Here is a 23,969-nt window from a genome sequence, read left to right as displayed (position 1 = left end):
CCATTCTTCACTGCCGTTTTTCGTTTTAAAACCAATTCAGCGTAATATATGATATGGTCACTGTGAAGCCAAGCAAATTTATGATAATTTTATCTACACTTGCATATTGTTACTTTTAAATTTTAATTTCATTTTAGTGCTTCTGAAATCTACAGGCTCAGGAAAGATCAAAGAGTAGTTGTAATTTCTGTGATGGGCCTGACCCTGCTCCCACTGAAATCAATTAAAGTTTTTCTGTCTGCTTCAACAAGCACAGGGACTGGCTTAGTAAGACAACATGCGACTTTTCTGGCCATTAATAAAACAACATTTTCCTATTATCTCATTCTCCAGGAATGTTCAAATTATCTCTTATGCCAGTTGATTCAAATTTTATGTTCTGGGAAGCATGACAGCTGGGAAGGAGGGTCTTGTGTTTAAGGCCCCAAATCTGGGATTCAATAGATTTATGTTCACATCACAGCTCTATCGTGGATTTTCAGTGTGACTTTGGGCAAGCCATGTATTCTCTCTGCCCCGGTTCCTTATCTGAAAGATAGAATAGTAATAAGAAAAGGAGTACTTGTGGCACCTTAGAGACTAACCAATTTATTTGAGCATAAGCTTTTGTGAGCTACAGCTTCCTCTTCCACAGGGGTATTGTGAAGATAAATTCATTAGTGTTTGGAAGGTTTGCAGACCCTACAAGGATGAGGATCATATGAGAAAATAGTCTTACTCAGATACTCTGCCATACCGTTACTCTTTGTTTTCACTGTATGCCTGTAATGGTGTTCACTCACCACAAGAGCACCTCCTCCTCCTGGGCAGACATGGCATAGCAGTTCTTCCTGCATGGCACCCCCTGCCAAGTGGTCATTTCATCACTACAGTGGTCTCTCTTCCTGTAATTCACAGTGCTCCCTACTCACAACTCATCCCTCTGGCTAGGTCACTATATACGCCCACCCACCCCTTCTGGGGTATCAAAGTTTTGCTGGACTAACTGTCCAGACTGCACCTCAAACAGTCCAGCACCACTTCCCAGTGGCTGGTAGGGGAATCCAGGCCTTACCTCTATCCTGGATTCCAGTCCAGCAACCCCATAACCAGCAGCTAAGGTCTACACAGTCTCCCTCCTTGCTGCTGTTTCTCTGAGCTTCTTCCTACCCTGCCTTTTCAGGCATTCTTTCTCCACAACTCCTCTGGGGTTGACCCTTCTTCCAGGGGCAGGATCCTAGAACTTATTCTCCCTGCTAGGTTTCCTGCTCCCAGGGAATGACTATAGACTCTCTCCCTGCAGCCTCCTAGTACTACAAACTTCCCCTCTTTATAATCCTTTGCCAGCTGGGCATCATCAGCAATTAGTATTTATCAATCCCTGGGCCTCCCATCAGGTACAACTGTGAAGGTTAATTGGTCCCTTCTGGGCCACCGTCACCCCTTCAGAGCTGGTGTGGGGATGAACACTCCATCACAATGCCTCTTCAACTATTGTTTTCTTAAAATCTTCTTCTTCTAGGAAATATCTCTTCATCCTTTTGCTCACCAGAAATCTCTCTTCTCACTTTCCCTTTCCTGAGCTGTTGTCCTATATCTTCTCTTGTGGTTTTTTCACTTGTCTTTCCCAGAGCATAAGATCACCAAATGGCTGTGACTGAGGAGTACCATGTAAGTTAAGCATCGTATCAATAATTTTTAATAATAGTGATTGGATTGGCTGATGTGTACATGGGTTACTTAATTGGTGTGATATATATTTCAGATATGAACAATTAAAGAGCTCAGAGCTACAGTCCTTTTTTCACAGAAATTTACATTGATTTCAGTAATAAGCATTATCTTCATGGGGAATTTTCCACAATGGATGCCACTGCTGGAACTTCAATTTGTAGTGAAGCTAACAGTATATTCTATGTTTATGATTTTTTCTTACCAAATGGGCAAATTTTCAGAGGTCCTTTACTCAGCACCTGAAATTGTCTACATATTTTCACATCTATAATTTGGCACACAGAACTCTGATTTGTGCTTTCTAAATGCATTTGCCCATGTGGATAGATTAGTTAGGCATCTACACAATTTGTATTCACAACTGCAGGACCCAAACCTGCTCCTATTATAGTCAATGACAAAATTCCCATTGACTTCAATGGGAGCAAGATTGGACTCATTTTGAAAAATTCTATTTGGAAAAGGTGAGACATGAAAAATTGGAGGCACCAGTTTTTTTATGCCATTTTTTTAAATGTAGCCCTCAGTGCAATTTTCAAAAGCGGCACACAACTGTGCAGTCTTGTGCATGCACAGACCTTGATTTTTGCGTTGAGACTGGTACATATTCACACTCATCAGTTTGCATACGGGCATCTGAGTTTGTGTACAATTTGCATGTGCAGAAGAAATGCACATACCTTTTTAAAAATCCTCCCTAAGTTGCATAATGATGTAAGACAGTGATTCCCATAACTTTAGGGCAACCATACAAATTGTCTAGACTACAGGCTTGATTCTGATCTTCCATACCAGTGTAAATCAAGATTAACTTATCAAACACAGTGGAGTTACACTGATGTATCTGCTGTAAATGAGACCAGAATCTAGCTGAAAGTCTTTTAGCTATACTAGTCAGTGACCTTGATATCCTTTACCAGTAGGCAGACTTTCTTGACACTGGCACTGATGGAGATAAGGGGGGGAAAAAACCTGTTAGGTCTTCCAGTCTATCTAGCTTCTGTGATCTACTAATATATGTCAGTTATAACCAATTATTCCCCCTCCTTAGCATTAGCATCTTTTAGCTCTGAAATATCCTGGTGGCTCACATTCATCTACCATTTTGTTATAGTCCATGATACTTCTGAATGTCTGTTTAAGGTTCTAATGCCATTTGGTGTTCCAGCATAGAGCCTATATCATCCCACAGTTTTCCATCTGCTTGGCCTGAGATTCTAAGAACATGCAGTACAAACAATATAAAACCAACATCCAACCTCTAGGTCAGGGGTTTTCACAAGAAAAGCCTCTGGTGGCCGCATGCCATTTGAGAAACGCTGCTCTAGGTTATCTAACCACCCAGTGTTGTATATAGCATAGAATTAGGTTGAGAGGAAAGGAATGTATTGTAAGGAGGAATTCCAAGCACAGGGAGGGCCATGAGTAAAGGTATAAAGCTGGGAATGGGAGAAGCAGACTCAAGGGAGGAGCTAGGAGAGAGGATTTAGAGGAGAGGAGGGAATGAGGGGAGAGAGAAAGAGGAAATAAGAGCAGGCTGGGGCAAACTGTGAAGCACTGAAGCGGAGGAAAAGGGCCTTGACATTGATACAGCAAAGGACAAGAAGCCAGTGAAGGAGGGGATGATGAGGTCAAAAGAGAGGGAGAGGAAAGTTATTTTAGCAGCAATATTTTAAATAGACTGGATGGAGGGAAAGTTGAGATGTACAGTCACTGCTATCTATACATCAGTATTATCTGAACTACAGCAGTAATTGCCATTGCAGTTATGGGGAAATACTGATGATTGTGATTTGCCAAGCAGTGCAGGGTGTTTAGCTATTGATTCTCCTTTAGTTTAAATGAAAGATAGGTGATCAAATCCCTGAACGGATCTGAAAACCTCAACTGCCATATCTCCATCACCAACATTTTACTGCAAATGTAGGCATATTAATGACATCCACAGTAAGGTCCTAAATTAATTTTGTTATGAAAATTTAATTGTCTCTGTGGTGCAACCATCAAATAAGAAAAGCTACTGCCAAATAGAATAATGCTGAATGTCTCTTCTCAAACAAATGAGAATGCTTTATTCAAAACTAATTTATTTGTCTGTAAATGTGTGGAAAATGTCTATACAACCATGCGGCCTTCAAACAGGTGGCAAGATTCATAACTTACTTGTAAACAATTTAATTTTCCTTAATAAAACCTCCATTCAGACATTGTAGATATAAAGCCAGCCAACATGGAGGATCTGACAGAAGTGATTACTGCATCCGAGTTTCATCCCCACCATTGCAATCTCTTTGTCTACAGCAGCAGCAAAGGATCCTTGAGACTCTGTGACATGAGGGCATCAGCCCTCTGTGACAAACATTCCAAACGTAAGTTCCTAAACTACGTTTTGCTGCAAATGCTTGCTAATGTTCATCATTTGTAGATAGTGCACCTCTGTGTATGTACTGGAGTGCAAGATATTACAAAATGTGCTAGCTTGTCAGTTACAAACATGCTAAAAAAAACAAAACAGTGACAAAAACTGAGCAAATCATTGAATCTATACAAGAGTTGTTTAGGGACTTGATTGGAAGCACTTCTCTAACTCCTCCTCCTTGCAGTTCATACTACAAACACAGCTGAGTGAAAAGCCCACAACCTGCTATCAATAGACAGATGGTTCTGAACAATTTAGATAGTCTCTTTGTGAAGAGTCTAGGAAAGTACTGTTTAGTATGGATACACACCTGCTATTCTGAAGTGCAAATCTGAGTTTTGGGGCAAGCATATTTTGTCAATCCAAACTTGATACAAAAAAAAAAATCAAGAGAAGCATTTTCAGGGTGCATGAATGTTAAGGTATCACTTGAAGTTTTGGCCCCAAATTTTTCAGATAAATGTAATTTCTAAGCATTGTTTTTGCTCAACTAAACCAATGAAGTAACTAATAATATATAAGCCATGAAATATGGGAAAGGAGATTATTTCAAAATTGAACAATAAAAGGAATAAAATGTTGTGGTACTATAAAAAGTATTCAGTCGTTGGCCTAATGTGGATGTATATAGCTTGTGAGATTCATATCAAGAAGTTGTAGCTATTTCATCTGATGACCAAATGAGGAATGTGGAATCTGCAAATGGAAAAAGGGAGTTATCTTAAATTCATGATAGCACCAGAATATAAATTACCATGAGGCTGTGTTTTTTCATGAAGAGTCTATGAAGTGAGGTATGGAATACATTACATTATGAAATAATCTGGCTATCAGCTCTTTAGAGTCCAAATAGGAGAGCATAGACATATGGAGTCCTTTGAAACCCAGCTGGAGAATGGCTTAAGTGTGATAGGTTTAAAGATATCAAGGTCATATGATGGAGAGGGCATTTGCCATGGAGAAGCTTTTTAAATGGACTGAGGTTAATACATAATGAAAGAGAAAACTAAACCAATAAATGGCTCTCACGTTACCTGGTTCTGGTATGTTTTCTTGCCTGGGGCAAGGGTAAAATATTGAACCTAAAGATAAATGGTTAAATTATAGCTCTGACTGCCAGTGGGAAAACCTGTGGAGAAGCTTAGCAGTTCTAATGCCCAAGTGGTGGTGAAGGGAGGCATAATGGGACATTCAGGGAGCAGCACTTACTATACTTGTACAAAAAGTGTACTGTGTGCTTTCTCCAACTGCTGCCCACCTGATACTAGTTGAGACACTGGGAGGATGGGGCCCGGCCACGTCTCTAATTAGGTTCACCAGGGGAAGGAGACCAAAGCCCTGAGGTAAGTGGGGAAGTGGGATACCGGGAGGAAGCATGAGCAGGAGCATGCGAGAGGGCAGGGCTCCTGCCTCATACTGAGAAAGAGGGACGATCAGCAAGTTACCTCAAGTGTCTATACACAAATGCAAGAAGCCTGGGAAACAAGCAGGGAGAACTGGAAGTCCTGGCACAGTCAAGGAATTATGATGTGATTGGAATAACAGAGACTTGGTGGGATAACTCACATGACTGGAGTACTGTCATGGATGGATATAAACTGTTCAGGAAGGACAGGCAGGGCAGAAAAGGTGAGGGAGTTGCACTGTATGTAAGGGAGCAGTATGACTGCTCAGAGCTCAAGTATGAACCTGCAGAAAAACCTGAGTGTCTCTGGATTAAGTTTAGAAGTATGAGCAATAAGGGTGATGTCGTGGTGGGAGTCTGCTATAGACCACCGGACCGGGGGATGAGGTGGACGAGGCTTTCTTCCGGCAACTCACGGAAGTTACTAGATCACAGGCCCTGGTTCTCATGGGAGACTTCAATCACCCTGATATCTGCTGGGAAAGCAATACAGCAGTGCACAGACAATCCAGGAAGTTTTTGGAAAATGTAGGGGACAATTTCCTGGTGCAAGTGCTGGAGGAACCAACTAGGGGCAGAGCTCTTCTTGACCTGTTGCTCACAAACCGGGAAGAATTAGTAGGGGAAGCTAAAGTGGATGGGAACCTGGGAGGCAGTGACCATGAGATGGTCGAGTTCAGGATCCTGACACAGGGAAGAAAGGAAAGCAGCAGAATACGGACACTGGACTTCAGAAAAGCAGACTTTGACTCCCTCAGGGAACTGATGGGCAGGATCCCCTGGGAGAATAACATGAGGGGGAAAGGAGTCCAGGAGAGCTGGCTGTATTTTAAAGACTCCTTATTGAGATTACAGGGACAAACCATCCCGATGTGTCGAAAGAATAGTAAATATGGCAGGCGACCAGCTTGGCTTAACAGTGAAATCCTTGCTGATCTTAAACACAAAAAAGAAGCTTACAAGAAGTGGAAGTTTGGACAAATGACCAGGGATGAGTATAAAAATATTGCTCAGGCATGCAGGAGTGAAATGAGGAAGGCCAAATCACACCTGGAGTTGCAGCTAGCAAGAGATGTTAAGAGTAACAAGAAGGGTTTCTTCAGGTATGTTGGCAACAAGAAGAAAGTCAAGGAAAGTGTGGGCCCCTTACTGAATGAGGGAGACAACCTAGTGACAGAGGATGTGGAAAAAGCTAATGTACTCAATGCTTTTTTTGCCTCTGTCTTCACGAACAAGGTCAGCTCCCAGACTGCTGCACTGGGCAGTCCTCTGTGGAGAAAGAAGTGGTTGGGGACTATTTAGAAAACCTGGACGAGCACAAGTCCATGGGGCCGGATACGCTGCATCCGAGAGTGCTAAAGGAGTTGGCGGCTGTGATTGCAGAGCCATTGGCCATTATCTTTGAAAACTCATGGCGATCGGGGGAAGTCCTGGACGACTGGAAAAAGGCTAATGTAGTGCCCATCTTTAAAAAAGGGAAGACTGAGGATCCTGGGAACTACAGACCAGACAGCCTCACCTCAGTCCCTGGAAAAATCATGGAGCAGGTCCTCAAGGAATCAATTCTGAAGCACTTAGAGGAGAGGAAAGTGATCAGGAACAGTCGGCATGGATTCACCAAGGGCAAGTCATGCCTGACTAATCTAATTGCCTTCTATGACAAGATAACTGGCTCTGAGGATGAGGGGAAAGCGGTGGACATGTTGTTCCTTGACTTTAGCAAAGCTTTTGACACGGTCTCCCACAGTATTCTTGACAGCAAGTTAAAGAAGTATGGGCTGGATGAATGGACTATAAGGTGGTTAGAAAGTTGGCTAGATTGTCAGGCTCAACGGGTAGTGATCAATGGCTCCATGTCTAGTTGGCAGCCGGTATCAAGTGGAGTGCCCCAAGGGTTGGTCCTCGGGCCGGTTTTGTTCAATATCTTCATAAATGATCTGGAAGATGGTGTGGATTGCACCCTCAGCAAGTTTGCAGATGACACTAAACTGGGAGGATAGGTAGATAAGCTGGAGGGTAGGGATAGGATACAGAGGGCCCTAGACAAATTAGAGGAATGGGCCAAAAGAAATCTGATGAGGTTCAACAAGGACAAGTGCAGAGTCCTGCACTTAGGATGGAAGAATCCCATGCACCGCTACAGACTAGGGCCCGAATGGCTCGGCAGCAGTTCTACAGAAAAGGACCAAGGGGTTACAGTGGACGATAAGCTGGATATGAGTCAACAGTGTGTCCTTGTTGCCAAGAAGGCTAACAGCATTTTGGGATGTATATGTAGCGCATTGCCAGCAGATCGAGGGACTTGATCATTCCCCTCTATTCGACATTGGTGAGGCCTCATCTGGAGTACTGTGTCCAGTTTTGGGCCCCACACTACAAGAAGGATGTGGAAAAATTGGAAAGAATCCAGCGGAGGGCAACAAAAATGATTAGGGGACTGGAACACATGACTTATGAGGAGAGGCTGAGGGAACTGGGATTGTTTAGTCTGCAGAAGAGAAGAATGAGGAGGGATTTGATAGCTGCTTTCAACTACCTGAAAGGGCGTTCCAAAGAGGATGGATCTAGACTGTTCTCAGTGGTAGCTGAGGACAGAACAAGGAGTAATGGTCTCAAGTTGCAGTGGGGGAGGTTTAGGTTGGATATTAGGAAAAACTTTTTCACTAGGAGGGTGGTGAAACACTGGAATGCGTTACCTAGGGAGGTGGTGGAATCTCCTTCCTTAGATATTTTTAAGGTCAGGCTTGACAAAGCCCTGGCTGGGATAATTTAGTTGGGGATTGGTCCTGCTTTGAGCAGGGGGTTGGACTAGATGACCTCCTGAGGTCCCTTCCAACCCTGATATTCTATGATTCTATGATGATCTGCCCTACGCAGTTCTATCAATTCTAGTGCTTTTGCAGGCCTTTTGTTCAGAGAGTGTACACAGACAAACCATGGTGACCCCCAGAGGGGTGAACCGGGGAAAAGGGTTTCCCTGCATCACTTTCCCCATTGGACCTGTCTGGGGTCAGCATTGATATTGGCAATAACATGTACATAAAGAAGAAGGTGAACCGTGGACTGTGAGTACCATACATTGGGTGTTAAGAATAAAACAGGTGCAAAAAAAATTAATGGTATAAGACTCTCTGCACCTCAAATATTTATCTAACTAGGACTCTGAATTCCGCTGGAGCCACTAAAAAGTAGAAGTTAAAGAATATCTTTAATTATTTGTTTATAATTAAGTCAGTGTGAACGGGTGTGTAACAGCATGGCATGCACCTCTTGCGAGCGCTCCCTTCTGGTCAGGTGTGTCTGCACTTATGAGTTTATGGTGTCCCCCTTCTGGCAATTTCTCTAACAGTTTCTAGTGACTCAGCCCTCTGGCCAAGTCACTCACAGTCTGTACAGAACACAACTCAAACAGATCTCTTCTTGGTTATTAGTCCAACAACGTCTTTAAGCACTCCTAGCCCTGGTAGAGACCATGCCCCCAGGGCTTCCACCCTGGAGATTCTTTGCCCACTCTGGTCTGTTCTGGCCCCAGCTCTCCAGCTGGGCCTCTTAACAGTTCAGATCACCTTCTGGGGCTTTATTGCTGTCTAATTGTAAGCCACTTCCCCGGTGACCTATGGTGGGGACTCAGGCCGGCACACTACTCCAGGTTCTAGCACAGGGACCACCATGTCTCTTTAACAAACCTGCTTTCGGTTCCCTGGGCCACTTCCCTGCAGCCCGAGGTTTCACAGTGCTTCAGGGGTCTTCTATGTTCAGGCCCAGCAGCTAGCCAGGAGCTCTTTCTCTCTCCCAGTCCCTGCCAGCACTGAGCTGTCCATGGTGCTACAGTGCTGACACTGGTCTGCACTGTAGCTCCTTTTATACTAGCCTGCAACCCTCTAATTGGCTAACCCCTTATAGCCTCCTCCTGTTTGGCTGCTTTCCTGCACCGTTGCTCTAGGCTGCTTGGAGGACTTAACTCCACAACTCCTTTCCTGGGAAGGGTGTGCAGGACCCTGAGGTCTCCGACAGGGGGCTTTAGGGCCTAGACCATCCAGTCATAGGGTGCATAAAAATGAAATCCAGTCTGCATTTCATACAGTGCATGAGCTGAAATAATTACTACTGTAGCAAAGGGAACATGTGCTTTGTGGGATCACACCAGCCTGTGAAGTTTTTTCCTTCCTGCCTTTCACAAAATACTTGAATACATATAGAACTATTATATTTATCTAGACCCAAGTTCCCATTTTTTTGATTCTCTTCCTGTTTCAGTAGCAATTGCCATGTGTATGTGTTTGAAACCATAGCTATCTGCCCTGAAAATGATGGATTTGGATATTGTCCAAATATAAAAAATTCCACACACATCAGTGTTCAGATAAGCCCACTACTGATGTAGGGCCTGATCACTGTCCCATGGAAGTCATTTCAGAATCCCCATTGGCTTGACTAGGAAGAAGACTGGGCACATTATTGTATTATTCCATTCCTCCATATTAGTGGAGATGCCTAGTATCTTCATGGTGTTCTGGCTATTGAGATACATAGAGCACAAAATTCAATGTAAATGAGAGTGCTGCAGCAGACATGTGTATTGTGACTGGGCCAGAGGAAAAGTGGCCCAAAACATCATGTGGAGGAGGAGCAGAATGGGGAGCTCCTCCTCCTAATAATGTAACAGCTGTTGAGTTGCTGTGTGCCTGTTGCTGCAGGTTGGCACAGGAACATTTTCTTGAGCTCACAACCTGTTTTCTCACAGTCTGCTGAGATCTGACCTACTGTCATGTGGCCAGTTCCTATGAGAAGCTAAGAACTTGATGAATACCTGTTAACTCTCATGGAGCCAAATCCTGGGATTGAGCCTTTCTGGGGCACTCTGTGCTTCACAGAATCAGGCCTTCAATGTCTACTTGACATTGTTGAAGTCAATGGGAGGTTTACTGAGTAACTGGAAATCTTTTTAGTGTAGAGGGAACACAAAAAGCATATGCACCACTCAGTTCCCACTGAAGTCTTTTGAGGCAGACAGGTCTTATTAATAGGAAATATGCATTTGAGGGTGTAAATGCACTGTATGTGGTGCATAGGTCTCTGCACAGGGGTGAATTTCTTCAGGAGTAGACACCCAGTGGCGTAGCCAGGTGGAGAAAACAGGAGGAGCGGAGATAAAAAAGGCACCACCCACTTGTACTCACTCGGCGGCACACCAGGTCTTCGGTGGTGGGTCAGGTGGCGCTCCGGGTCTTCAGCAGCACTTCGGTGGGTCCTTCACTCACTCCGGTCTTCGGCGGCACTGAAGGACACCCCACCCCCCCGCCACCAAAGGCTGGTTTAAAAAAAAATTAAAAAGGCGCCAAAAAATTAAAAAGGCACCACTTCTGCTCGGTGGGAGAGCCTCGCTCCCCCCCACCTATGCTACTAGACACTGAGTAAAACCGCCATGATTGAGCCCATCAGATGCAAGGAAAAAAGCAAGTGCTTAGAATTGGTTAGGATGTGGTCTCTGTTTATTGCTTATTCTTAGAAAATAACATTCCACAATAATTTTCGGCAGTATTTTGCCTTTGTTAGCTGTATACCTTTGTGCTTTGAGGGGAAATCAAATATTGTGAGGAAAGAAGAGAGCATGACAGAATTTGGGTCTTTGTTGTGAGTTTTCCTGTCCTACTTAAATTGTTTTCTTCCGTAATACTTTCATTTCTTCCTATTAATAGGGCCTGTATGCCTCTGTAACACAGTGCCAAATGCCCATCATAACGTGTCATAAATATAAAGGGAAGGGTAACCACCTTTCTCTATACAGTGCTATAAAATCCCTCCTGGCCAGAGGCAAAATCCTTTCACCTGTAAAGGGTTAAGAAGCTAAGGTAGCCTTGCTGGCACCTGACCCAAAATAACCAATGAGGGGACAAGATACTTTCAGATCTGAAGGGGGGAAAAAGGCTTTTGTCTGTCTGTGTATACCTTTGCCGGGAACAGATCAAGGATGCAAGCCTTCAACTCCTGTAAAGTTAGTAAGTAATCTAACTAAAAAATGCGTTAGGTTTTTTTTTTGTTTTGGCTTGTAAATTTGCTGTGCTGGAGGGAATGTGTATTCCTGTTTTTGTGTCTTTTTGTAACTTAAGGTTTTGCCTGAAGGGATTCTCTATGTTTTAAATCTAACTGCCTGTGAGATTATCTTCCATTCTGATCTTACAAAGTTGTTCTTTTATCTTTTTTTGTTCTTCTAATAAAGTTCTGTTTTTTAAGAATCTGATTTGTTTTTTGGGTTTTAAAAATCCGAGGCAGGTTTGTGCTCATCTTGTTTATTCTCAAGCCTCCCCAGAAAAGGGGGTGTAAGGGCTTGGGGGGGATATTTTAGGGAAATAGGAACTCCAAATGGTCCTTTTCCTGTTCTTTGTTTAAATCACTTGGTGGTGGCAGCATACTGTTCAAGGACAAGGCAAAGTTTGTACCTTGGAAAAGTTTTTAACCTAAGCTGGTAAAAATAAGCTTAGGGGGGCTTTCATGCAGGTCCCCACATCTGTACCCTAAAGTTCAGAGTGGGGAGGGAACCTTGACATAACCTATTAAAACAATAATACAGGAACCTTGAATGAAAAGAAGGCATTTTATGCCAGAAGGGAGAGCAAGGTCTAATGGTCATTGATTAAACCCTATTTTCCAGATCTGTGAGTTAGAAAATAGCCCTTTAATGTAGCATTGCTGCACTAAACTGGAGTCAGGCTCATTGAGAAACTGAGTATGGAGTATGTACAAGAGAAAAATTGATAAGGTTAATGATAGAACTTTCAAAGCTTTAACAAGGAAGAGTACTGAGTACTGCTGATTGGCTTGGTTTGATTATCGCTCACCCTGACATGCAACACTAGTTCCGTAAACTCTATAACAGTCTAAAGCGTTCATCTTAAAATAAATCAGCCAGGCTTTCAGATGTTAGCAGGACAATCTCTTTGATATCTGCACCATGAATTTTATACCAGTCAGTATACACCTGTTTTACAGATGATTTCTGTATATTCCCAATACCCTCCCCAGGCCAACTCAGCTTGCCCTTATGCAACCTTTCCCCATAAGTTACTCCACCCCCCCCGTATTTAGAACAGTCTTTTTGATCTTGGGCATGACTCTCTTACTTCAAATCTCTTCTCAAAATTCACTTCTTCTAGTCAGTTTTCAGTCACTGACCTTCTCCAGAGCCCCTCTTCCAGACACTGTCCACAGATTAAAATATATTGCAGTATTATTAGAAATAAACAAAATCCAATGAGTAAATTTTATAAGATCATAGGCTTATTACTCATATCTCATGAACTATTACTGTTTTACACTCCTTTCTCTTATGCTTTCTCCCCCACCTTTTAATTTTAATCCTTTCCTGTGTTGTTGAATGTAGATTTCAAGCTTTTTGAGGCAGGGACATTTCATTTGTAGATATTTATAAAGCACCATGCACATATAGTACTGTATAAATATGTACTTAGTATGGGTTACACTAAGTACATTAACTCAGTACAGTAAAAAATCTTGAAGGCTGCTACATTGCTAGACAGAGAGTTCAAAGTCCTCGGTATATTCATTGACTAGAAACCAGCATGGGCAGTAGCAGCACTGCAAAGTTTTCCCCCAACAATGTGTCCCAACCCTGACCTGAAGGAAGCAAATCTGGGGACAAGAGGGTTTCATGCCCATTCAAATAGTGTTGCCCCTGCCAGGACTACTAATAGGCTGCCAATTAGCAGTTAGTTGTGATGTGGACACCTGTGTCCTAGGCACGGGTCCCAGACCAGCAGATCTATTTACATAGCTCACTGAAAGATCATCAAATACTGACATTTGATAAACAAGTTTGAAATGTTGATTAAAGTGTGTCCGTATTGGAGCCATGTCAATGTTCACCTACATTTGCTAATGGACCACATGAATCTGGCTCTGATCATGGCTTCTCTTTATACATGACCTACTTTGGTAGGCCTACATTTTCAATGTAAAGCTTTAATTTAGAAGCAAGTGCAATATCAATACTCAAGCTATTTTAACTACTAGTCTGAGTTCAATACATATTTCTAAATGTACAGTTGTTTTACTTCGGTTTGGGCAAGACCACTGCTCCTTTAACAGGCGTTTGAATGTTAGAATGAAGAATTGGGCTGACAGCTAGAGACAAAAGATAGGGAAAGAATATGCCACAGTGAATAAATAATGAGAGTCACTGGAGACTTGGCACAGTTTATGCACTTTTGAAAATTCAGCCCTATAGGATGTAATCTGTTTAAACTACATATTTTGTTTAAAGTCGAATTTTCTTTTACCTCTGGATATTCCTATAGACTATAAAATATATACTTCTTCCATGGTGTGTTTTAAATCAGCTAACTCAGCTGATTTAAGATTCTTCTAGAGATCCATTGCCAACATGCAAAGTTTGCTATATGAGGGAGGAATGTGTTGAAGTGATTGAAGCAAGGAAGATGGAATCTGTTTAGTTATAAGCGATACCAGTGTGTCCTATGAAGTTTTTAGAAGTTACAAAGTCCCCTAGCACATAACTCTCGTGGCTTATACATTTCCATTAGAGTTCAGGCTTTCAACTCTAAAACATTTCACATGGTTGAGAACCAAGGACCTCAAGCAGGAACCACTTAAAAACACCCATTTGGTCCCCATGCATGGCCTGGTGTATCAAGAACAGAGGAAGATCTTAAAATGAGAAAGCAAACCTGAAATCACCCACCACATGGAGGCCTGGGAAATGTTCCACTTGGAAATGTTTGCAATTTTTTATGAAAAATGATGAAAACATTGCTTATTTTAATCAATTTTAAAACTAAATACATATGCAGCATTTTATGTAAGTTATAGATGACAGGACAATCCTGGCCCAAAGGTAAAAACATCTAACAGTTATGTCCTCTTCCTTAAAGGAAGTGTGAGCATAGAATTGAGGAGGCCCTAGCACCCTCTATCACCTCTATTCAACTATTTGGATAGTAAGTCATCCTTAAATGGTCTTCCAAAACCAGTGGAAAAATGAGTTTCCTATGAGATCATAGTTCAGAGATTCTGTAATTTATCATCTTTCCTTTGACTGTTCTCCTCACTTTTTGTGCCCCAGTCATCAAAGAAATGCCATCATGACAGTGGTAATTACCATTGACCTTCCTGTGAGGGAAGGCAAGAGAAAATTCTGCCACTCTGTCACAATTTCTGGTGTTGCTGCAGGTGTTTGCATGCTATCAATATACAAGTGGTCCAGATTTTCACAATTGTGTCACAACTGAGCAATTTTAGAGAAGATCAATGCTGACTGTTATTTTGTTCAGTCTTTATGTATATGAATCTGAGTGAGAACCTGAGAGACCTTAACAGCCTGTGGTTTAGATTCCTCACATTTATCCAATATCTCTTCAAACCTCTCCGAAAGAGAAATCCTGATTTCTTTGTAGTTCAGGACTCCTAATGGGCCTTTAATGTTCAAATTGTAGTTTCCCAGATTTTTACCCAACTAACTTTTAAATTATAGAGCTGTCTCATTTTTGACCTCTGATGATTTATACTTTCCAAAGCAGTGAATTAATTGCTCAATCATCTGTAGACTTACGGCTCTCTTAATGCTGCTATTTTGGAATCTGTTTCTTTAACCTGGGCCCACAAACCATCCATTTTACTTCCCTAAATGCCCTGCCTATTCTTCCTAGGCATGAAACAACTTCACCATTTTAGGTACTAATGATGAGTATTATTAGGTACTAATTGGACTGGCTCCAATAATTTTCCTTTAGAGGTTTCTCTTCTGTATTGTAGCTATTGTAAGAGCCATCATTTACAAGGAGACTTGTGCAGAACAGCCTGGGAAGGATGGTACTAAGCAAGAGATGTCAGTCCAATGATGCTGTTTTCTCTGCTGCCACAGCATTCACTTAATTAATGTTAAATTATAACGAAACACTGAAGTTCCCATTTTTTGGTGTTGCTGCAGGTGTTTGCATGTTATCAGTATACAAGTGGTCCAGATTTTCATGTTATGCAGATACAGTGGTACAGATTTTCAGAACTTTGACTATGAAGAATGAGCGGCATATTGCTTGTCTAATTTATATACACAATTACATTAATTTTGCATGCAGGTCATCACTTGGACATCTGACAGACCATCTGGACACATCACCAGCCATTCTGAAAATCTAGACCGGGGTGGGCAAACTTTTTGGCTGAGGCCACATAGGGGTTCCAAAACTGTATGGAGGTCTGGGTAGGGAAGGCTGTGCCTCCCCAGACAGCCTGGCCCCTGCCCCCTCCCACTTCCTGCCCCCTGACTGCCCTCCCCGGGACCCCACCCCTATCCACCACCTGCCCTGCTCCCTGCCCACTGACTGCCCCGACCCCTATCCACACCCCCGCCCTCTGACAGGCCCCCTGGGACTCCCATGCCTATCCAACCGCCCTCTGCTCCCTGACTGCCCCCCGGGACCCTCTGCCCCTTATCCAACCCCACCACACACACTCCCTGTCCCCTTACTATGCCACTCAGAGCACCAGGACTGGCAGCTGCGCTGCCCAGCTGGAGCCAGCTGCACAGTCTAGAGTACTGGGGCAGGCTGATGGCTCTCACAGCTGCGCTCCCTGGCAGGAGCTCGCCACCCAGAGCGCTGGCGGCACAGCGAGCTGAGGCTGCGGGGGTGGGGGGACAGCAGGGGAGGGGCTGGGAGCTAGCCTCCCCGGCTGGAGCTCAAGGGCTGGGCAGGAGGGTCCTGCGGGCCGGATGTGGCCTGCGGACCGCAGTTTGCCCACCTCTGATCTAGACCATAATCAACAGTACAAAGTTCAGTAAGATTGATGCACTTTCAGTAAATTTCATGCACTTTCCTCTTTACAATGATCAGTACATCTCCTGAACTTCAGCCAGTTACTCCCAGTCTGGCAATTAGAAGAATCACATACCTTCTCTTTTGTTGGCAGAATCTAGAGATATTAAACTCAAGAAAGCTAAAGCAGCCACCAAACCACAGAATGTACTGGATGAATGTACTATAAGGTGGGTAGAAAGTTGGCTAGATTGTCAGGCTCAACGGGTAGTGATCAATGGCTCCATGTCTAGTTGGCAGCCGGTGTCAAGTGGAGTGCCCCAGGGGTCGGTCCTGGGGCCGGTTTTGTTCAATATCTTCATAAATGATCTGGAGGATGGTGTGGATTGCACTCTTAGCAAATTTGCGGATGATACTAAACTGGGAGGAGTGGTAGATACGTTGGAGGGCAGAGATAGGATACAGAGGGACCTGGACAAATTGGAGGATTGGGCCAAAAGAAACCTGATGAGGTTCAATAAGGATAAATGCAGGGTCCTGCACTTAGGACGGAAGAACCCAATGCACAGCTACAGACTAGGGACCGAATGGTTAGGCAGCAGTTCTGCGGAAAAGGACCTAGGGGTTACAGTGGACGAGAAGCTGGATATGAGTCAGCAGTGTGCTCTTGTTGCCAAGAAGGCCAATGGCATTTTGGGATGTATAAGTAGGGGCATAGTGAGCAGATCGAGGGACGTGATCGTTCCCCTCTATTCGACATTGGTGAGGCCTCATCTGGAGTACTGTGTCCAGTTTTGGGCCCCACACTACAAGAAGGATGTGGATAAATTGGAGAGAGTCCAGCAAAGGGCAACAAAAATGATTAGGGGTCTGGAACACATGACTTATGAGGAGAGGCTGAGGGAACTGGGATTGTTTAGTCTGCAGAAGAGAAGAATGAGGGGGGATTTGATAGCTGCTTTCAACTACCTGAGAGGTGGTTCCAAAGAGGATGGTTCTAGACTATTCTCAGTGGTAGAAGATGACAGGACAAGGAGTAATGGTCTCAAGTTGCAGTGGGGGAGATTTAGGTTGGATATTAGGAAAAACTTTTTCACTAGCAGGGTGGTGAAACACTGGAATGCGTTACCTAGGGAGGTGGTGGAATCTCCTTCCTTAGAAGTTTTTAAGGTCAGGCTTGACAAAGCCTTGGCTGGGATGATTTAATTGGGGATTGGTCCTGCTTTGAGCAGGGGGTTGGACTAGATGACCTCCTGAGGTCCCTTCCAACCCTGATATTCTATGATTCTATGATTCTATGAATCAGACAAAGAAACCAGAAAATAAAAGGTACACGCTGATTTTTAAAATCAAACTAACATCCTTTGAAAGGACACTGGGATTACTTAGTAGTGACAGTTTTCTGACCTCTAACTGAATATAGATTATCCTTCATTTGAAACAAAGAACAACCAGATACACACACCTACAAATCCTGACAGAATGTCCCTGCTGGATTTGCTAATTAATATTGACCGTTCCAAATGAATGATGCTTGTTGTAGGACTGGAAAAGAGGGAACTTGTGTTCCTTTTGTGTGAGCTTTACATTTAAGAAATTATCTTCAGATTACTGCTTCTGTCCTCATGCACGTCTGTCATCTGAGACGGGTGTGGGTGAGTGGGGAGGGAATGTTCGCATTATGTGTGTTCAGAGGCAGCTGTAAAAGTAGGTCTACTCCAGGTGAGAACTGTGAGGTCATGTGACATTGTACAAAAAACAGTTCAACTTAATCTGAGCTCTCATAACACTTCACTCACATGTGTTAATAAAGGTTTGTTTTCCCTATTGAAGGTCTGGACTTGGGCTTTAAGAATGTGTTGCTAATGCATGTATCCATTATTCCATCATATCCCCCATTTTATGAAACTTAGATATAAAAATGTGCCCACATCTTGGTAATTTTACTTCTCATAAATTTCCTAATTACAGTTGTCACTACAGATCTATCACTCCAATTTCACACATAGCGGACCCAATCCTATAAAGGGTCCTTCTTTGTGCAGAAATCTCCCTGGATTCAGTAAGAGATATCCTGTGGGCCATCTGCAGGATTGGGCCTCATCAATGTAAGATTGTCTTTGATGTAGAGCACTTCTGTGATGATAATAATTTAAAATAGATAATGAAAATTAGGAACTGCTACTGCAGAAAGACAGTTATTAGTTATGCATCTTTCCCCTTGATTATGCAAATATATTAAAATTAAATAAAAGTAAAAAGAAAATCATCTGATTTATGTACTTGCAGCCATCAAATAGTAAGAAACAATATAGTACTGAAGCAGGCATAAATGATTTATCATTAAAAAAGCATTTCATTAACCTCCCAAAACACACAAACCCAGTCAGAGCAAATAATTACTGTAAGATTTCTTTAATTATTCAGTTAAAACTGCTGTCTTGTTTTTTGTTGCAATTTAATATATTTAAATAAACATCTTCCATTGTCTTTCCAGATTTCCATTTTTTGTTCAAGATGCCATTTCAACGGGGGGGGGGGGGATTGTTTCTCCCAGTCTTAGGCCCCAATCTCTAAGATTTATACATGTGCTTAACTGTACGTACCTGGTAGTCTCATGTCCCATTAACTTCAGTGGGACTACTCAAAGTTAAACATGTTTATAAATCTTTGCAAGATTGCAGTTTAATGATGCTCTGCCTTTAAGATTACCCCATCCCTTCCCCCATTTCCTTGCATGGGATTCTTTAGCACCACTCTTTATTAACAAACTCCCTAGTGAAGCAACATTTAATATAAGCATCTCTCCAGTGAAGCTCTCCCCCATTGATCTTTATGTATTGACCTAGTTCAGCCCTCTTGCACTGTCCCTTGCATCTTGTGACAAGTTACAGCAACTCACTGTAGAATACCAGATAGTAAAACAGATTCTTAGATATTGATTTGATGGTTTACATTTAAAATTCATACTGTCTAGCTGTATTGATGAGAAATCTTGCTTTTAATGATGGGTCACTGGCCAGAGGTGTGCTAGTTTGGTGGTTGGTATTTGCAATCTAAAGGGGGGCGGAATTATTTTTTGAGAAATTTTACCTTTTATCACATAAGGACAGATAATGACAGGAAAGTGAAATGGACATGCAGCCCTCAAAACTAATTTTTGATGTTTATGCATTTCACTAAAGTATTTGATTTAAAACAGGATAGGCAATCTGAGAAGATTAGGGTTAATATAGCATAAAACACATTGGTTAAATAGTTGTCATTAATTAATTATGAAATCATTGAATTTCATGTTTCTTAGCTAAAGTAGACTCAAGAATACCTATAAATGTATATATTTTATTAATAAATATTTACTTGAAAGATGAACAGGAAATTACTAAAAATACAAAACAAAGCTGAATGTATGAGAGGATTTACAAAGTAAGAATAAGAAGTGAATATAAGAAGTTAAAATGTAAAGAACTAAAGTACATAAATATTAGTAATCAAAATCTTATCACAAATTGTTAAAGCAATGCCAAGTGCCGGAGACTTTCCCCATTGGTATTGATTTTATGTGGAAGGCACTCAGACATTATGATGATGGGCATCAGTGTAACATCCTAAAATAATTCTGTGTGATTCTGGGGAGAGGATTTTGGTACCAGTATGGAAATTATGGCTAGTTCGTGAAGGACCTTGCATATTTGCCCATCAAGTTTTATTTCAATAAAAATTTATTGAACTGTCAGTGACAGCTCAACCAAAAGTTATTCCAAAGTTAGAAACTTGAACCATGACTTACTTAATACAGTAGAGAGACACAAGGTAGGTGAGGTAATATCTTTTATTGGGCCAACTTCTGTTGGTGAGAGAGACAAGCTTTCGAGCTTACACAGAGCTCTTCTTTCTTCTTTAGGTCTGGGGAACGAAGCATCTGCTTCCAACTCCAGACCTGAAGAAGAAAGAAAGCTTGTACCTTCCACCAATAGAAGTTGGCCCAATAAAAGATATTACTTCACCCACCTTGTCTATCTCGTATCCTGGGATCAACTCAGCTACAATAACACTGCTAACAAATAACACAGTTTCATTTCAGTTCTAAATTACCACACCTAGGTAAGAATAATTAATAACTAAGCTTTTGTCAGTCTCTCTCTCTCTCTCACACACACACACACAAACACACACACACACATGCACACCCAAATACCACATGTTTCACCCAAGTATGCACTTAATGATTCAAAAATACTTCTAGTTTCTTCTAAAATTCACAAGAAGGTACAATTACAGGTGATCTGTAACTGTAATCTTGGTCTACAATAACCCCTTACAATACTTTAACCAAATGTTAAAACAATAGTAAAATCCTCAGCCAGATTCTCAATTAGATTCTCTAAATTGGCATAGTTCCATTGCAATGAAAGGAGCTGTACTGATTCACATAATTTGAGGATCTGGCCCCTTTTCTTTAAAACCATACATTAATTAGTTGAAACTTCTCTATCTTTGTCTGGAAAAGTTGTCAATTTAATTTGACACAACTGAAGATGCACTGTCCCTAAGCTCTAGTTTCACTGCACCTAAGCACAGTTAAAGTAAGTACCATGCTGAACTAATGTAATGAATGTTCTGTGCTCAAGACTCTTCATTAACCACATATTAAATCAAAATATTATCTGTAGACCTATAGAATGAATCTTATTAGTGAAAGAGAAGTAAATACACATTATGGGTCAGATCCTCACCTGTTATAAATCAGCATACGGAATATGCAGATTTATATTAGCTGATGATCTGGCCTGCATACATTTAAGTCATTTATATTGCTTTTAAACTCAAGGTCATACTTTCGGAGGGGCATTTAACTTAGAAAAACCAATTAATCAGCTGAAAATAAAATGATGTATAAAAATCTTTATTACCTATCAAGTGGAATGAATGTACATAAATTCTCCAGCTCTGTTTGAAAACTTGCAATGGCTGGTCTCTCAAAATTCCATTAATGTCAAGGTACCATTATTTCAAGTAGTAGTGTATGCCTTACTCTGAGATCACTGAGGTCTTCCCTTAAGGATTTAAAAGAAGGAATGAGTTAATTTAGATTGTAAGCTCCTTGTAAACTCCAAGACTATCTGTCTTGTGTTTGTATAGCAGCTAGCATAACGGGATCCGTTATGTCCATGACTGGGTCTCCTAGACGCTTCTCCAATATAAATAATTAAATTTAATAATACGGTGCTTATCTGGGGCACATCTTGAGTTGCTCCCAGAAGAAGTGCCATCAGTGGCCAGCTAAGGATCCAGTTCTTAGTTTTTCATCCTGTTTTTTGGGCTAGTGAAAAGCCAGATGTTTTCAGCTAGGGAAGCAAATAGCTTAAGTCATCCTAGCTGAATCAGAAGAACCACCATACTTATGACATGACTTTCCATAAGTCCAGTCAGAGGAGATTGCATTTGCATGTTCTGTGGAACATCCTTTTATGTCATTTATGAATTCATCTTTTACACAGTAGAATCTCATGTCATCTATATGGAGTCTCCATCATCTTACAGGACTACTTTTGTTTTTTATATTTTTCTGATAACTACATGTTATAGAATGTATGTAGGCATGATTCAGCTTTACCCTGAATCCATTCCACTTTGAAATAGCAGAAACGTGTTTTTGTCTATAATCCTGCTCTTGGTCTTCAGTAACACAAGTTCCAAGGCTCACCTCTCTGTTGTTTAGAATTATGTGACATTATCATCAACCTTACTGTTTGCTTGTTTTAGTTTACTGGTATTTCAACTGTAGAAAAGCCTGGCAGTTACCACAGAGTTCCTGGGTCTTGATAACAGCTCTTTTCAGAGAACGTGCTGTCTAGGTCTCTCCTTTTTAGTTCTATGAAAGACTAGTTTAACTGTAAAAAGAACAGGAGTACTTGTGGCACCTTAGTGACTAACAAATTTATTAGAGCATAAGCTTTCGTGGGCTACAGCCCACTTCATCAGATGCATAGAATGGAAGATATATATATATATCTTCTTACTATATGTTCCATTCTATGCATCTGATGAAGTGGGCTGTAGCCCACGAAAGCTTATGCTCAAATAAATGTATTAGTCTCTAAGGTGCCACAAGTACTCCCGTTCTTTTTGTGGATACAGACTAACACGGCTGCTACTCTGAAACCTAGTTTAACTGTGTTCAGTTGACATTTCTTTTATCCTACCAATATACTATTTCTTTTGTATGAATTTATAACTGTGTAGCATAGCTTCAGATAATAGATGGTTGTTCTAACACCATCACCCATTGTATCTTAAGGGGTTGTTATTGTTTTAACTTTAAAACAGATCACTCGGCTCTTTGAGTAGCATTATTAATATTTCTGTTTTGAAACTGTCTGTCCTATAGCAATGCCTTGATGAGCCTGTGCTTTATGTCAATCAACTCAGAAGTATCGAGGACAGAAACTCTCTATCTTGGGGGAGAAAGTAATTGTTTTCAGAAAGTTTGAAGTTTTACACCAAGTCTTTTTATGAGATATAAAGTATCATGGAGGTTTTTTTCAGCTGTTTGTTAGGATACATGGTTGTTTGTGCTGTGTTGCATTGAAGCAATACTGCATCCTTATACTGTGAACTGTGTGTGTGTGTGTGTGTTAAGAATCATGAACAGATAGGCTAAAATTTTGACACTTGAATGATTAACATTAAGCAACCAAACAAAAGTGGGCTGATTTTCTGTGGTGCAGAATACCCATTGCTTCCACTGAGTCTAGTAAAAATTGTGTGTGCCCATTGGCTCAGAAAATCAGTCCAGCCAAACAAAGGAAAACATTCTGCAGGAATGTAACCTTTTTAAGTATACTTTCATCAGGTGTAAATTATGTTTTGGCTGCTCTTGGGAAAGAGGACACATGACTTCTAAAATATCCACTTAGTTCCAATCTGTTTTACACAGCAGAACAGGGACTCTCAAATATTTTTTCCATAGTGGAGAGTGCATAATACCAGTGTTGTGTTGTAGGACAACCTCCCTTTTATTCCCAATCGCTTCATATCCCTGTTACATCTACAGCAATTGCCTATGTGGAAAATAATATTGGGAAACAAAGTATTTTAGCTGTATTTTACTGTAATTTAGCATCTGGGAATAAGGAGGAAGAATTGGTGCCAGAGATGACTGGCCATCTCTCCACACACCAACAGCATCTGTGGATCACTTGTGGGCCACATCACAGACTGAAAACTTCTGCACTAGTACTCCCTGGCACCTAAAATATATGTATATTGAATATAAGGTGGAATATGTTACGAATTACACCTGGTAGGACACGCACACAAGTGCTACGAATTACACCTGATAGGACACGCACACAAGTGCTACGAATTACACCTGATAGGTCACGCACAGTTCGAATCTAGGCTGAGGCACAGAAATAAAGTCCACAACTGCAGAGTTCCCAAAAGACACTAAGTTTATTACGCTCGAGCGTGGTGCCCCCCTGCTAGCCAGGAGGGGACCCTGACTGCAAATTATACAAAGGTTATATACTTTTTAGCAAAGCATGTTGCCCTCGTGCATCGGAAACCTTAGCCAATAAACAAACCCTTGTCTTATCTACCACCTATCCCTGCTTGGTGCATTCCTCGTGCTATACCA

The 23,969-nt window shown here is 41.6% G+C and overlaps 1 protein-coding gene across 6 annotated transcripts in view; it reads left to right on the top strand.

The window, feature by feature from the left end:
• The window catches only part of PPP2R2C (protein phosphatase 2 regulatory subunit Bgamma), a 288,156-nt gene that overhangs the window by 233,726 nt on the left and 30,461 nt on the right, over window positions 1-23,969 (top strand). For all 6 annotated transcript variants that reach the window (XM_074951725.1, XM_074951720.1, XM_074951722.1 and 3 more), the window contains one exon: window positions 3,918-4,082. In XM_074951725.1, coding sequence (XP_074807826.1) covers window positions 3,918-4,082 — 165 coding nt within the window. The remainder of the gene's footprint in view (window positions 1-3,917; window positions 4,083-23,969) is intronic.

This window comes from Natator depressus, chromosome 4, assembly GCF_965152275.1.
Source record: "Natator depressus isolate rNatDep1 chromosome 4, rNatDep2.hap1, whole genome shotgun sequence".
NCBI lineage: Eukaryota > Metazoa > Chordata > Testudines > Cheloniidae > Natator > Natator depressus.
Note: the sequence above shows the minus strand (reverse complement) of the source record. Positions and strands in the feature narration are given on the sequence as shown.